Source organism: Echinops telfairi, unplaced genomic scaffold (assembly GCF_000313985.2).
Source record: "Echinops telfairi isolate 266 unplaced genomic scaffold, ASM31398v2 ScPeMD7_1;HRSCAF=3_1, whole genome shotgun sequence".
In the NCBI taxonomy this organism is placed as follows: Eukaryota; Metazoa; Chordata; class Mammalia; order Afrosoricida; family Tenrecidae; genus Echinops; species Echinops telfairi.
The window spans coordinates 6,998,455-7,012,375 of NW_022103897.1; the positions used below are offsets into that span (position 1 = coordinate 6,998,455).

General features: G+C 42.0%; 1 protein-coding gene across 1 annotated transcript in view; it reads right to left on the minus strand.

The window, feature by feature from the left end:
• Positions 1 to 3,956, minus strand: part of RASEF (RAS and EF-hand domain containing) — a gene marked incomplete at its 5' end in the record, with an annotated part of 57,677 nt that extends 53,721 nt beyond the window's left edge. Inside the window, one exon of the mRNA XM_004717532.2 lies at positions 3,810 to 3,956. Coding sequence (XP_004717589.1) covers positions 3,810 to 3,956 — 147 coding nt within the window. The remainder of the gene's footprint in view (positions 1 to 3,809) is intronic.
• Positions 3,957 to 13,921: the final 9,965 nt, after the last annotated feature.

Sequence of the window (13,921 nt, forward strand, 5' to 3'; positions counted from 1 at the left end):
TGACTGGTAGAGTCAAACCACTGACATTGCAGTTAGTAACTCAATGTTACTTCAAGTCTAGCAATTCCAAGTCTCCATAAGATTTTTGGAGGTTGGAATGGCTATTAGTGGAAATAGCTAAGTCACATAAGCCAAGCTTTCTTTTTGGCTTTGTAGTGACATCGCTTTCTGACCAAGCCTGTGTAACAGTTGCCTACATCTGAGGTACCCCTGGAGTTTTTCTTCCTGCCTTCCCCACCTCTGAGCAACTCTCTTTATTCCTTCTCCTAGTTTGTCAGGGATCCCCATAATGATTCTGTTTGACCCAACAATTTCCAATTCTTCTTAAAATGCTGGACACTAAGAGACTGCCCTTTTTTATCCTACTGGAAACCTCTAGAAATCAAAACTTGGGGGAAAAGAGAGAGTCTGGGGTCTTAAGGCTTGAAGATAAACAAGCAACCATCTAGCTGAGAAGCAACAAAGCCCACATAGAAGAAACACACCAGCTGGTGTGATTACGAGGTGTCAACGGGATCAGGTATCAGGCATCAAAGAAAAAAAAATCATATCATTGTGAATGAGGGGCAGTGAAGATTGGGGACCCAAAGCCCAGCTGTGGGCAACTGGACATCCTCTTACAGAAGGGTCGCAGTGAGGAGATAAGCCAGTCAGGTTGCAGTATAGCAACAATGAAACATACAACTTTCCTCTAGTTCTGAAATGCTTCTTCCACCCACTATCATGATCCCAATTCTACCTTACAAATCCGGCTGGACCGGACGACGTACACTGGTACAGATAGGAACTGGAAACACAGGGAATCCAGGACAGATGAACCCCTCAGGACCAGTGGTGAAAATGGCGATACCGGGAGGGGAGCGAAGGTGAGGGAGAAGGGGGGGAACAGATTACATGAATCTACATATAACCCCCTCCCTGGGGGATGGACAGCAAAGAAGTGGGTGAAGGGGACATAAGACGGTAAAAGATATGACAAAATAATAATAATTTATAAATTATCAAGGTTTCATGGGGGAGGGGGAAGCGGGGAGGCAGGGGTAAAAATGAGGAGCAGATACCAGGGGCTCAAGTAGAAAGCAAATGTTTTGAAAATAATGAGGGACACAAATGTACAGGAGTGCTTGACACAATGGATGTAAGTGTGGAATGCGATAAGAGTTGTACAAGCCCCAATTAAGTGATTTAATAATTAAATAAATAAAAAGAGATTTTAAAAAGAACTAAACATGTTCAGGAGAAATGTCCCAGTCACATACTGCACATTTCAACATCTATGATATAGGTCCTATTTAGTATTAATTTTTAAGGCATTATATCTTCTATACTTTTAATTCTCTTCAGTTTCTCCAAATGGTCAAGTTACACTTTGCCATTATTCTGTGGGGACAAAAAGAGGAGACAGAGTAGCTGAAAAACATTGGGGTCTGCCCGATCCCCAAGCAGAAAAGGCAGTATTCTATCTAATGGCCATGTTTTAAAAGTTGTAGAGGCCTGCAGGACGGGAGCACAAGATTACAATGGAGGAGCCCACATAGTGAGAAGCACCTATGTAGCATCCAGGAAATAAGACACAAAGTCCTTCCTCACCTGATACACATCCTAAAAGAATTTGGTCTTTCCAGGGAGCAGAGTCGAGAGGTTGCCATATACAAGATCTTAACAAATACAAATGCTGCTATTGTGAGGAGCTTTTGTTAATAACAAAGAGGCATCCAATATAAGGTAGTTTGGACTTAAACTGCATCTGTGACAGTAAGGTGTAACAGAGTTTTGACCTTCAGCAGAAGCACAAAGGCAAGGTGAGCAGGATTAGCTAGAGAAAAAGAAACATTTGTGAACACCCACTATGTGGCAGATATTGCATGAGGGCTCTCCCTCACTGCTTAGTCCCAACACCTGGATGATGCAAATATTTTCATGCTCATTGTTCAGATAAGGTTCAGGGAAATGAGTAACCTGTCTAGGATCACAGCCCTATTGGTGATAGAGCTAAGATTTCAATAGAGTCCCACCCACTTCTGTGGCTGAAAAATTTCCTGTGTGCTTCCAGCAGCTAATTACTATGTATCTATCCGTTGCCCTTGAGAAGTTCATATAATAGAATGATAGTGACTTATTGATTGATCTATGACTGACCGAAGAATTGTTGCCTATCTCAACTTCCTGCATGCTGGTTAAGTTAGAAAGCCCTAGATTCCCAAAAATTTATTAAGTTTATATTGTAACAAAGATCCCTGGTGGTACAATGATTGAGTGCTCAGATATTAAGTGAAAGGCTGGTAGTTCAAACCCACTCAGCAGCTCTAGGAGAGAAAGCCCTGGTGATGTGCATCCATAAAGATTACAGCCTTAGAAACCCCAAGGGGGGTTCTACTGTCATATGGGGTTGCTATGAGTCTGAGTCAACTCCACAATACCCAACAAGAGCATCAACATATCACAATGGATAGTGCAGTTGAGTCCATTTGCCACGTGGGTCCAACAGCAATTTAAAGGAAACTTGGAAGGATAACTGGCAGTGAGGTGGCTATGCATTGGGCTGCGATCCACATGATCAGCAACTCCACAGGAGAAACATTGGGATTTCTACTCTCATAACAGTTAATAGTCTTGGAAACCTACAGGGATCACGGTGAGTCAGCATTGACTCTATGTGGGGTACGTATGTAATCTGTTGTCAACTTGAGACTATTAAGAGTGAAGGGGTGGGGTTTATAGCCTATCAATCAGGTCACAGCTTGATGACCTCATTTGGAGGCACTACAGAGATAAATAGTTCACTGGAGGCCAGAGTCACTCTTTCTGCTATACATTCCCATTGGCAAGACACATGGAGCTACACTGATGGAGCCAGAGCCCTGGAGTTGGAGGAGACATGTGGAGACCCATGCCAGTGCTGATCCACAAGACTTTACACCCACTGGCCTGTGATCAAGAGGAATTTATAGACTGATATCGGATATAGGAGCTAATGTCAGACTTACGGACCTGATGTAGACTGGGCTGGGATGTTTTCTCAATATATACTTGCTCTTTTACATAAAGCTAATTATACACATATGAGTGTCTCTGGATTTGTTTCTCTAGCCAACCTGGATTAGCACACATGGTTTGGAGCCAAGTTAGCACTATGGGTTATACACTGGGCCAATAACTGCAAGTGTGGCAGTTCAAAGGCACCATCCACTCCTTAGGATAAAAATGAGAATCTCTGCTCCTGTAAAGTTTTACAATCTGGCATACCATATACTCATACATATGAATTTTCAGGGGCTGGTGGGAAACCCACAATGAGTCACAAACAACTGGGTAGCAGTGGTAATTTATTGTGAATGCTTTATATACAACTTCCATCAACCATCTGTCAAATTGTCCTAACGTGGTGGCTTGAGTGCTACTGTATTAGCACCAGAATTACAAGTAATAGGGGCTAATCTATGGGTAGACAGGTTATCACCGAACTTCCAGACTAAACAGAGGAGGAAGAAAGGCTGGCAATTTACTTCTGAAAAGTAACTTGTAACTAATGATGTAACACATTATATTTTGCTTTTAGGCTCTAGGCGGGATCAATTTCTGGAAGAAGAAATCACATCAGGTGAAGGAGATCAAAGAGGAAGGAAACCCACAGTGAGTTCAGTTGGCACAGTAGCCACAACAATGGATTCATACTTTCCAATGACTGTGAGGATGACACCAGACTGGGCAATATTTTGTTCTGTTATACATAGCTCACCATGAGTTAGTACCAACTTGACAGCAATAAACAACAGTATGTACCTCTGAGAAAGGAATAATGTTAATACCTCTTCACTGCAATGGCTAGGTTCTCCATTTCTGTGCTCTGCAATCTGATCTCCCGGACAAAGTTCTTGATAACATGTTCATATGGTTGAATTAGTCTTGGTTCCACGATGTTAATGTTTTGATACAGAGTACTGACTTGCTCTTTTCTGCAAAATAAATAAATTAATAAAAATAACTCAGTCAAATCAATCAAATGATGGAAAGGTATATATCCAGGACACTTTTAGAAAGTGATAGATCAGAACCAAGAAAGAGCAATGTAATGAATTAAACTGTGCCCCACCAAAATATGTGTCAATTTACTTAGGCCATGATTCCCAGTAGTGTAGGGCTGTCCTTGATTTTGTGATCTGGTATAAACATCCTCTATTTTGTGGTGTGTGGCAAATCCTAACCTCTATGTGTTACTACGGCATGATTAGTGTGGTGTGAAGCATACCCTTACTAAAATGCATGCCCAAAGGGCATAAATCATAGCCTTAACAGCCTTCACCACCTTACACAAATAAAATCCATGCTTCCACAATCACATCACATTCTTTATTTTACAAGAGATAAAGGGAGACAGAAAGAACAGAGAATGGAGGGAATCACTACAACCCAGAAGGAATAGCTAGGAGCAGAGCATGGCCTTTGGACCTGAAGTACCTGTGCTGCGAACCTCCTAGACCCAAAGGAAGGTTGATGCTACAACAAATGAAAATCTTCGAGGAATTCTGGGCCCAAAGATGTTGAAGGGAGGCAAGGACATTCTTTCAGAATCAGCAGAGAAAGGCTGCTTTGCCTTAGAAAAGTGGTTCTCAACCTGTGGGTCGTGACCCTTTTGGGGGTCAAACAATCCTTTCACAGGGATTATCTGATTTATAACAGTAGCAAATTTACAGTTACGAAATAGCAATGAAAAGAATTTTATAGTTGGGGGCTCACCACAACATGAGGAACTGTATTAAAGGGTCGCGAGACCCACTACCTTAGAGCTAGCAACATGAACATAAATTCCTAACTTCAATCTGTGAGAGAATAATTCTGTTAGCTACTGTCATCCTTTCATGGTCTTTCTGTTACAGAAGCAGCAAACCTAGAATGCAGGGAAAGACAGAAGCCAGAGATCCTGCTGCATTGACCTCCATAGTAGGAGACAGTGGTTTATGAGGGCAGCGGAAATGAATAGGTTGGGGTTGATAGGGGCAGATTCATTTTATCAATACTGCTTTTTAATAAACAGGTAAATACATTTCAGGAAAAAAGAATAGGCATAATTTAAATCACTTACTTAATGTTTTACCAGCCTCTAACACGATGTGTCTTAGTCTTTATGCTTATAAGAGTTAATACATCTGTTACTCTATATCCGGTGATACTCAGATCAGTTTGTGCTTTCAGCAGTCCATAGTTTCCATATTCTTCTCCAGCACCACAAGTGCATGGCTTCTTCTTCGAGTTTCCTTATTCAATATCCAACTTTCACGTGCATGTGAGGTAAGTGAAAATACCAATGCTTGGGACAGATGAATTTTAGTCCTCAGAGTAACATCCTTGCTTCTCAACACTTGAAAGAAACCTTATGCAGTACACTGACCTAATGCAATGCCTCTTTTGATATTTTAACTGCTGCTTCCATGAGCATTGATTGTGGATCCAAGAAAGGCAAAATCATTGATAACTTCAATATTTTCTCTGTTTATCATGCTGTGATTTATTGGTACAGTTGTGAAGATTTTGGTCTTCTTTACATTAAGCCACAATCCATACTGCAGGCCACGAGCCTTGACCTTCATCAGCAAGTGCTTCAAGTCCTCCTCACTTTCATCAAGCAAGGTTTTATCATCTGTATATCACAAGGCTGTCAATAAGACTTCCTCCTGATGCCACACTCTTCTTCATATAACCCAACCTCTGATGATTTGCTTAGAGTACAGTGAGAGGATACAACCCTGCAGCACACCTTTCCTAATTTTAAACCATGTGGTATGTTCTTGTTCTGTTCACACAACTGTCTCTTGATCCATGTACAAGCTCCACAGGAGCACAATGAAGTGTTCTGGAATTCCCATTCTTCTCAAGGTTATCTAGTTTATTATGACCCACAAAGTTTGAATAGTCAGTGAAACACACATAAACATCTTTCTGGTATTCTCTGCCTTGAGTAAAGATGCTAGCATGAGCAGACTTAATAAGCACAATTATTCTTCAAAGTCTTATGATTAATGGGCTGTATAGTATGTCACTTGGCCACCTTACTCCACCAAGGACCATCTGATCTGTCCTGCCTTCTAGCTTTATAACAGTTAACACAAGTTGTAACTGTTAAGACAATTTATCAACATTTTCTAAAAACAAAGAACACTTATACCTGTTAAAAGAAGAAATCCCAACAATTCAGGTGATATACAATTTTTATAAGGGACCCTGTTGGTGCCATGGTTCAGTACTTAGCTGCTAACAGAAAAGTCAATTGTTTAAATCCACCAGCCAGTCTGCAGGAAAAAAATGTGACAGCCTGCATCCATAGAGATATGCAACCTTGTAAATTCTATGAAGCAGCTCTACTGTGTCCCATAAGGTCACCAGAAGTCAACAGAATCTGTGTAACTACTGGTTTGGTATTTTTTGTTTTGTTTTACTATCATTTGTGGCTCACATAATTTATGATAATGCCAGCACTATAAAACTCTACCAGTTCTCATACAGTTTAAAATCTTGTGGTTGTTACTATTTGGTATTATCAAGTCAGCTCTGGCTCATAATGAACCTATGAACCACACAATGGTCCTGCACCAGGTTCACAATTGTTACTGTGCTTGTTCCCTTTGTTTCATAAACTGTGCCAATTTATCTCCTTGAGGGACTTTGTAGTAGTTACATAATCTGGTGTCAATTTGAGAGGATTACAAGTGAAGGGGTGGAGTCTGGCCTGTCAATCAAGATATAACTAATAAGGCCTCAGTGTAGCATGACCTTCTCCTGAGAATTCTGGGAACTCCTGTATTTCCTCCTAGGAGGGGAAGACACTTCTCTCTCTCTGCTCACTCCATGAGATGACGTTCTACTGACAAGATACATGGCGCTACGCCCTGGGAGCTGAAGAAGCCACATGGACCTACCCTGATGCAACCAGACCTCTGGAGCTGGAGAAGCCATGTAGAGACCCCTACCAGCACTGAGATGCTTACAATGCCACTTGATCCAAAAGACTCCCAACCGACTGGCCTGTGATCTTCCTGCATTTGGCATAATTGCATGTATTTCGTGAGTGTGAAGAGGACTTTATGGACTGCTTTTGCACTAATACTGGACTTATGAGCTTGATCTGGACTGGGCTGGGCCATTTTCACAATATTCAATTGCTCTTGTATATAAACCTCTTTCTAATACACATATGAGTTTCTATGGATTTGTTTCTCTAGTCTCCCCAGACTAGCACAGCTTTCCTCTTTCCTTTTTCCTGATCCTCTATTTTATCAAGCATGATGATCATTTCCAGGGACTGTTCTCTACTGATATCCTATCTAAAATATATAATACAAGGAGTATTCTGGCTGTACTTCTTCCAAGAAAGATTCTGCCAGTCCCTGGTACTTTCAATAACTCAAACGCATCAATTCCTCTTCAGTCTTCCCTATCAATTGTCTAACTTTCACATGCACATGAGGCAACTGAAAATACCGTGGCTTGGGTTGGGCAAGTGCACCTTAGTCTACAAAATAAAATCCTTACTCTTCAAAACTTAAAGAGGTCTTGTGCAGCAGATCTGCCCAGTGTTATGCATGACTAAATTTCCTGATTGTTGCTTCAGTGACCATGGGTGATGATCCAAGCAAAATGATATTCTTAACAACATTAATCTATTCTCCATTTATCATGATCTTGTCCATTGGATCAGTTGTAAGGATTTTTGTTTTCTTTGCATTGAGTTGAAATCCAAACTGAGCTCAATAATAATCACAGTAAATCTATGACTTAAAAATCATCCTAGTGCCTTGAATAATTCTTAGGTTCAGTGATCTTTTGCTATGGTTTTATAGTTAATATCCTGACAATGCAAAGTCTTTAGGTCCCCTGCCCTGAACATAAAGAGATTCCTCTTTTCTGAGTACTAATCCAACTATGACAAAGCTTTTGTGTAGGCTACTACAGGAATCAAGATGTTTGAGGAACTTCACAACCACTGATCATGCCAGACCACAGATAAGCACTTGGAAATAATTCACATACAATCTGTACCCATCTACTTGATGGATATTCTCTGGGTTTCTTATTCTGATGAAGTCAATTAACTGTGCTATGGGCCCTGGTGGCATAGTGGTTGCACACTGGGCTGCTAACTGCAATGTCAGAAGTTCTTAAACACCAGCCTCTTGGTAGGAGAAAAACTTTCTTATTCTAGGCTTCTAAGCCTTCTACTTCTGTGAAGGGTCATACTCTCAAGCCCACAGGGGCCATTTTGTCCTGTCCTATGGGATCACTATGAGTTGAAAATGACTCAATGACAGTGTGTTTGCTTGGGGTTTTATGGGGACAAAAGAAAGGCCCTAATAATCAAAAGGCTGTGGATATAGCCAACTCATAACTGGGTTAGAGGATACAGTTAAATATAAGATTTATGATTGCAATAAAAATCATTCTATTTACTAAGAGCTCACTATGTGCTGACATCCAGGGTAGAGCAAATGGTTAAGTGTTCAGCTCCTAACCAGAAAGGAGGTTCAAAGCCACAGAAAGAAACCTTGGAAGCCAGATCCAGAGACCTACTTCCCCAAAAGAAACCATTAATAGCCTGCAGAGGACAGTTCTACTCCATGACACCTGGGATTGCCATAAATCAGTCAGAGTCAACTTGATGGCAACTGGTTGGGTTAGGTTCACTATACACCAGATTTTAGGCTAAGTGATATGCCTGTGCCTTAGCTCTCGTTGTTTGAAACTACCTCCTGAATTAAGTATTCTTACAACTCCACTTTACAAACCCATCAGGTAAAGAGCCCAAAGTCACAAAATGATTAATTGGTACAGTTGGGTTTCAAACTCAGCCTGAGGCTGAGAACAAGCCATCAACTGCAACATCACATTGCATTAAATATTTGCCCTCTGGCAGACAAACAAAAAGTAGGAGTGGGTAGAAAGATTCAAAAATCAATCCATAGAACCCTGAAATATTTCAGAACGGGAGGTATATATTAACTCAGAAGCTCAGTTAACAAGCACTGCCTGAGGTGTCTCTGAAGTTGTACATTCTCCCTGGTTTGCCGAAGCAATAAACTACTTGATCTGTCCAGAGGACCAATGCATTCAAAAATACCTTCACCAGTGAAAGATGCTTAACAACGCTGTAGGAGAAAGTCACTTCATTTAGTGATATCAGATACAGAAAGCATCCACCCTTCCCAGAGGGGTTGAGTACAAATACTAGTGGCAATTTTGAGCCATATTTATTAGAGAAAAGCAAAAAAGAAAAAAAATCCACATTCTAGATGGGGCTCATGTAATTTCAGTGAACAGGAGAACCATTTGTGTTTTTGTCTTCTGCTAACAGGATATACAAAACATAAAAAGAACCAGCTCTCTAAAAAGAACTTGCTAGTCAGAGGTGCCCATGAAGATGCTGTGCCCAGAGTACTTGTCTATTGGCTAACTGCACAACAATAAAATGCTCAGAAATCCATGACTTCCGGCAAATTCCAAAAACATGATGGTTCAAAAATTTTCTTAGCACACAAAGAAATGCCATGAAAAACCTGCAGTGAAATGCACAAATAGAGAAGATACAAAAATGTCTGCCACGCCCAGAAAGCATATTATAGGGTTAGTCACTACACCAGTGATTGCTATCACGTTACCTCTCTCAGGGAACACAAGGTGACTTAATCTCCCAGCAATCCCGCAAGTAACCAACAATCTGACTTGTTCTGGCCAATAGAGTGGGAGCAGAAACTTTATTTGCTAGTTTCAAGCCAGGTTTCTAAAATTAATCCCTGGCAAAATCCTCAGCTCATTCAATTCTGTGTCTTTCTCTCTCCAACTCTCTTTCTACCCTCACCTCTCTATCTCCCTCTCCGTCTGTCTCATCCTCATAGCTAAAATGAAGAACTCCAATATAGCAAAGCTTCAGGATTAAATGGATCCCTGAATTACCACATGAAGAGAAACTAATCAGGAAAGCTGCCTGACCAAAGCCAACTACGGTAGGAGAGAAAAGCAAACGAGTATTGTATAAAGCTACTATGACTTGGAAGTTCTTTGTTAGTCTTCTGGTGCCTAGAAAGTTGCCATCATACCATATATACTCAAGTATAAGCCAACCCGAATATCAGCGAGGCACCTAATTTTACCACAAAAACTGCACGCAAAAATATGTTGAAAAACTCAGTTTAGGGAAAGTGGAGGAAAATGGCAACTAGTTAAGACTCACCCGTCCGGAGCTCCTGCTGCCAGACCAGAAAACTGGGAGGTGAAGTCCTGAAATTAGAATTAGGGTACTAGGGTCTCTCCTGAATCCCTTTTTTGTGTGTGATTACCACTCACAAAGCAAACCAAGAATGTTCTAAATCGCTCTAGGTTCGGCAAGCTGGGCTTGCGGGCTCCAACTGAAAAGCTCCTCCCATACTTTCATTGGGAACAGCAATTTCTCCAGGCTGATGCTCTAAAGGGGACATAATCACAGACACGAGGAGAACCCCAGGCCAGAGGTCTCCACTCTGTCAGCTACCTTGAGCTCATAGCCTGGGGAGAAGGGGTGGCAGTTGGCCATAATTTACAGTAGAAGAAAAAGCAGAATTTTACCTGAGGCAGATCGTGGTGTGGGAGGAAATAGGTGGATAGTCAGAGTCCAGGGAGCAAATTCAGTTCCAATTGGCCAAGAAGGAAAAAAAAATCCCTGATAAGCTGGATCTCACCCTCTGGGGGTCAGCATGACAGCCCCCAAATCAGAGCACATCACAAGCATAGTATAAAAAAAGAGTGAAATATGTATTATTGGTTAAAAACTCAAACCCGTCTTGTTGCTTAGCTTCAAGGAGCACATAGAAGGGGGCCCTTGACATAAATCAGCATAAGAAGAAGTCCATGCAAAGGAATGCCAGAACTTAGCTACAGGGCCTGGAGGCTTTTTGCATAACAAAGACCTGCTGAAACAAGTCAAAGCTTCTAACAGAACACAGAGGTGGAGCCCAGAGTGAGGGAGACAATTTAATTTGATTCTATTCTAGCTGGCCAGGGGGAAAAAATAAAAAATAAAATCCTCTGATCTAGTAGGCAGCAGCAGTCGAGATAGGACAATAAGCCCAGCTTCCCTCTCAGTGATTCTACACACAGCTGGGGAGGTCCTGCCTGTCCTGGGGCCCTACACAGGGCTGTAGGAACACCCCGCCCCTGCTGTAGTGCTACATAGCAAAAGGCAGTTATAACAGTGAACTCCAGCACCAGCACAACGGTGGGACCTAATGCCTGCCGCTGGTACAATCTTGCCTTTGAGAGTAATCCCACCCTGCATCTGTGGAACCCTATATCAGGCAGGCACACCACCCCACTACCTTGAGGAGTTTATTCTTTTGTTTAGTCTATGCATTGGAACTCCTCCAGCCCCACAGACAGGTGATCAAGTCTCAGTTATCTCCTAACTTATCACTCTATTTCTTCTTTCTTTCTTTGCTCTCCCTTGTATCTTTCCCACAGCAGTCAGTCACAACAAGCTCAGGTTTGTTTTGGTTTTTTTCTCTCTTTATTCTTTTTTCCTCCTTTTTTTTTTCTTTTTCTCTCTTTCTCCTCTTCCCTCCCTCTCATTCCTATCAAACGCCACTACTGGCTTCCAGGTCACTACCCTCCGCCTAGGGCAAATCAAACCAAATAGCAGGGGGAACTCCAGCCTGCCCTCTGTGGGAGTGCTGCACACCACATGAGGCAGCTGTGACAGCCATCTGCAGCACCCTGCACTGCTGAGGAAACCTCTGTCAGACCTCTAAGGTGATCTTGCCAACTATGGCAATTCCGCCCAGCACCACTGGGTCCCTGCATTAAAAGGGCACACCAACCTGCTATCGTGGGACAGGGTCTAAACCCCTCAGGCCCCACTTTCAGGCAATCAGGGATCAACTATCTATTTATTCTTTATTTCCTTCTTCTCTCTTTCTTCCCTCTTTACCATCAGGGCGAATCTTAGTGAGCAGAGTACAGTTTTTTCCCCTTATTCTCTTTTTGTTTCTTTCTTCTCTCTTCATTTGTTCTCTTCTCCTCTCTCTCTGGTTTTATGATTCTCTCCTCTCGCTCTCTTTCTTCCACATGCCACTACTGGATTCCAGACCCCTACCCTCTGCCTAGGGTAACTCTGCCCACCCAGTAGGGAGAACTACACACTTCCCCCAAAGAGAGTGCTGCACACAGCACAAAACAGTGCTACACATGGCACCAAATGGGGTGCAGCTATCTCTTTATCTATATTTTAAATTTTCTCCCTTTCGCTTTATTTCTTCCTTTACTTTCTTTCTTTTTGTTCTCCTTTCACTGTTCCTTCTTTTCTATTCTTCTTCTATCTCTTCTGTCTTTCCTGCCACAGTCTCAACAGATTCAGTTCTCCTTTTTTATTTTGTGTTCTTTTTTTTTTACTGATTTCACTTTTATTCAGTCTGTGAACTGTATTAGTTTGAGTGTGAGTGAGTGATAGTTTGATTGGCATTGTTGTGCCAATCTTTGTTTCTTATTTCCCTCTTTTTCTTCTCCTCTCCCTCTGTGTCCTTTCACAAGGCACTATCGGTTTCCAGGCCACTCCCCTCCACTAGGGCAACTCATAAGGCCAAAATGGGGGAGCTCCCACCCACATTTGCTGGCTTAACACATAGCTAGGGAAATCACACCGGTCCTCTTCCATACACCAAGCAGCAGGAGGTTCTCCCCTTCAAACAGGATGGAATTCCAGCCTAAACCTGGAGGCCCTAAAAGGGGCTGGGGGAAACTCCTGCACACCATTGGTGGGGCTCCAAACTACTGCGGGAACATCCACCACTTCCAGCTACAGTGCTCTACACCAGGGAGGGTACACCAACACGCCTTCCTCGGCACTCCAGTTACAGAGGGAAACACCTCTGCACAGACCACCCAAGATGCTCTAAGCACCATGAGGTTTACTTAGAGATCATCCAGTGAAGCAACACCCTCGTGGACCCACAACAACCCAACCAGCGTCACATGATAGGACTATCCAATTCACATTCCAAATAACTAAATACTGGGTGGGTAGGGTAAGAATGAAACCACAGGAAGATATAGCAATAACCTGACCCCACAGTACAGCTACCGAAAGGCAGTTCATAGAATCACTCATACGAGTCCCCCAAGAGAGAGACAACATTCAACAACATCCAACACACATTCCTGTTTAAGACACTCAAGAAGATAGGAATAGAAGGAAAATCCCTCAATATTATACAAGCTATGTATGAAAAACCAAAACCCAACATGGTAGTTAATGGAGAAAAGATGAAAAAATTCCATTGAAAAAAGGGGACCAGACAAGGATGCCCCTTGTCCCCACTCCTATTTAACATCATACTGGAAGTCCTAGCTAACAACATAAGGCTAAGAAAAGGCATCAAAGGCATTCATCTGGGGAAGGAAGAGGCGAAATTATCATTATTTACAGATGATATGATTCTATACATCGAAAATCCCCTAAACTGCACAAGTGGGCTGTTGGAAGCAATAGAGGAATGTGGCAGAGTGGCAGGATAAAAGATCAACAAACAGAAGTCAATTTGACTGCTCTGCACATCAGAAAAGATCACAGAAGAGACGATTAAAAACGCAGTACCCTTTATAATAGCCAAGCACAAAATGAAATTTCTAGGGATATACCTGACTAAAAAAACAAAAGCTTTGTATGAGGAAAATTATAAAACACTACTACAAGAAACCAAGAGCAACCTCAACAAATGGAAGAACATCACATGCTCATGGATTGGCAGACTCAATATAGTAAAGACATCAGTTTTGCCCAAGGCGCTTTATAAGTTCAATGCTATCCCAATACTAATACCACCATCCTTCTTCAGAGAATTGGAAAAACAGATTACCAACTTCATATGGAGGGTGAAGAAGTCCAGAATTAGCAGAGAACTCCTCA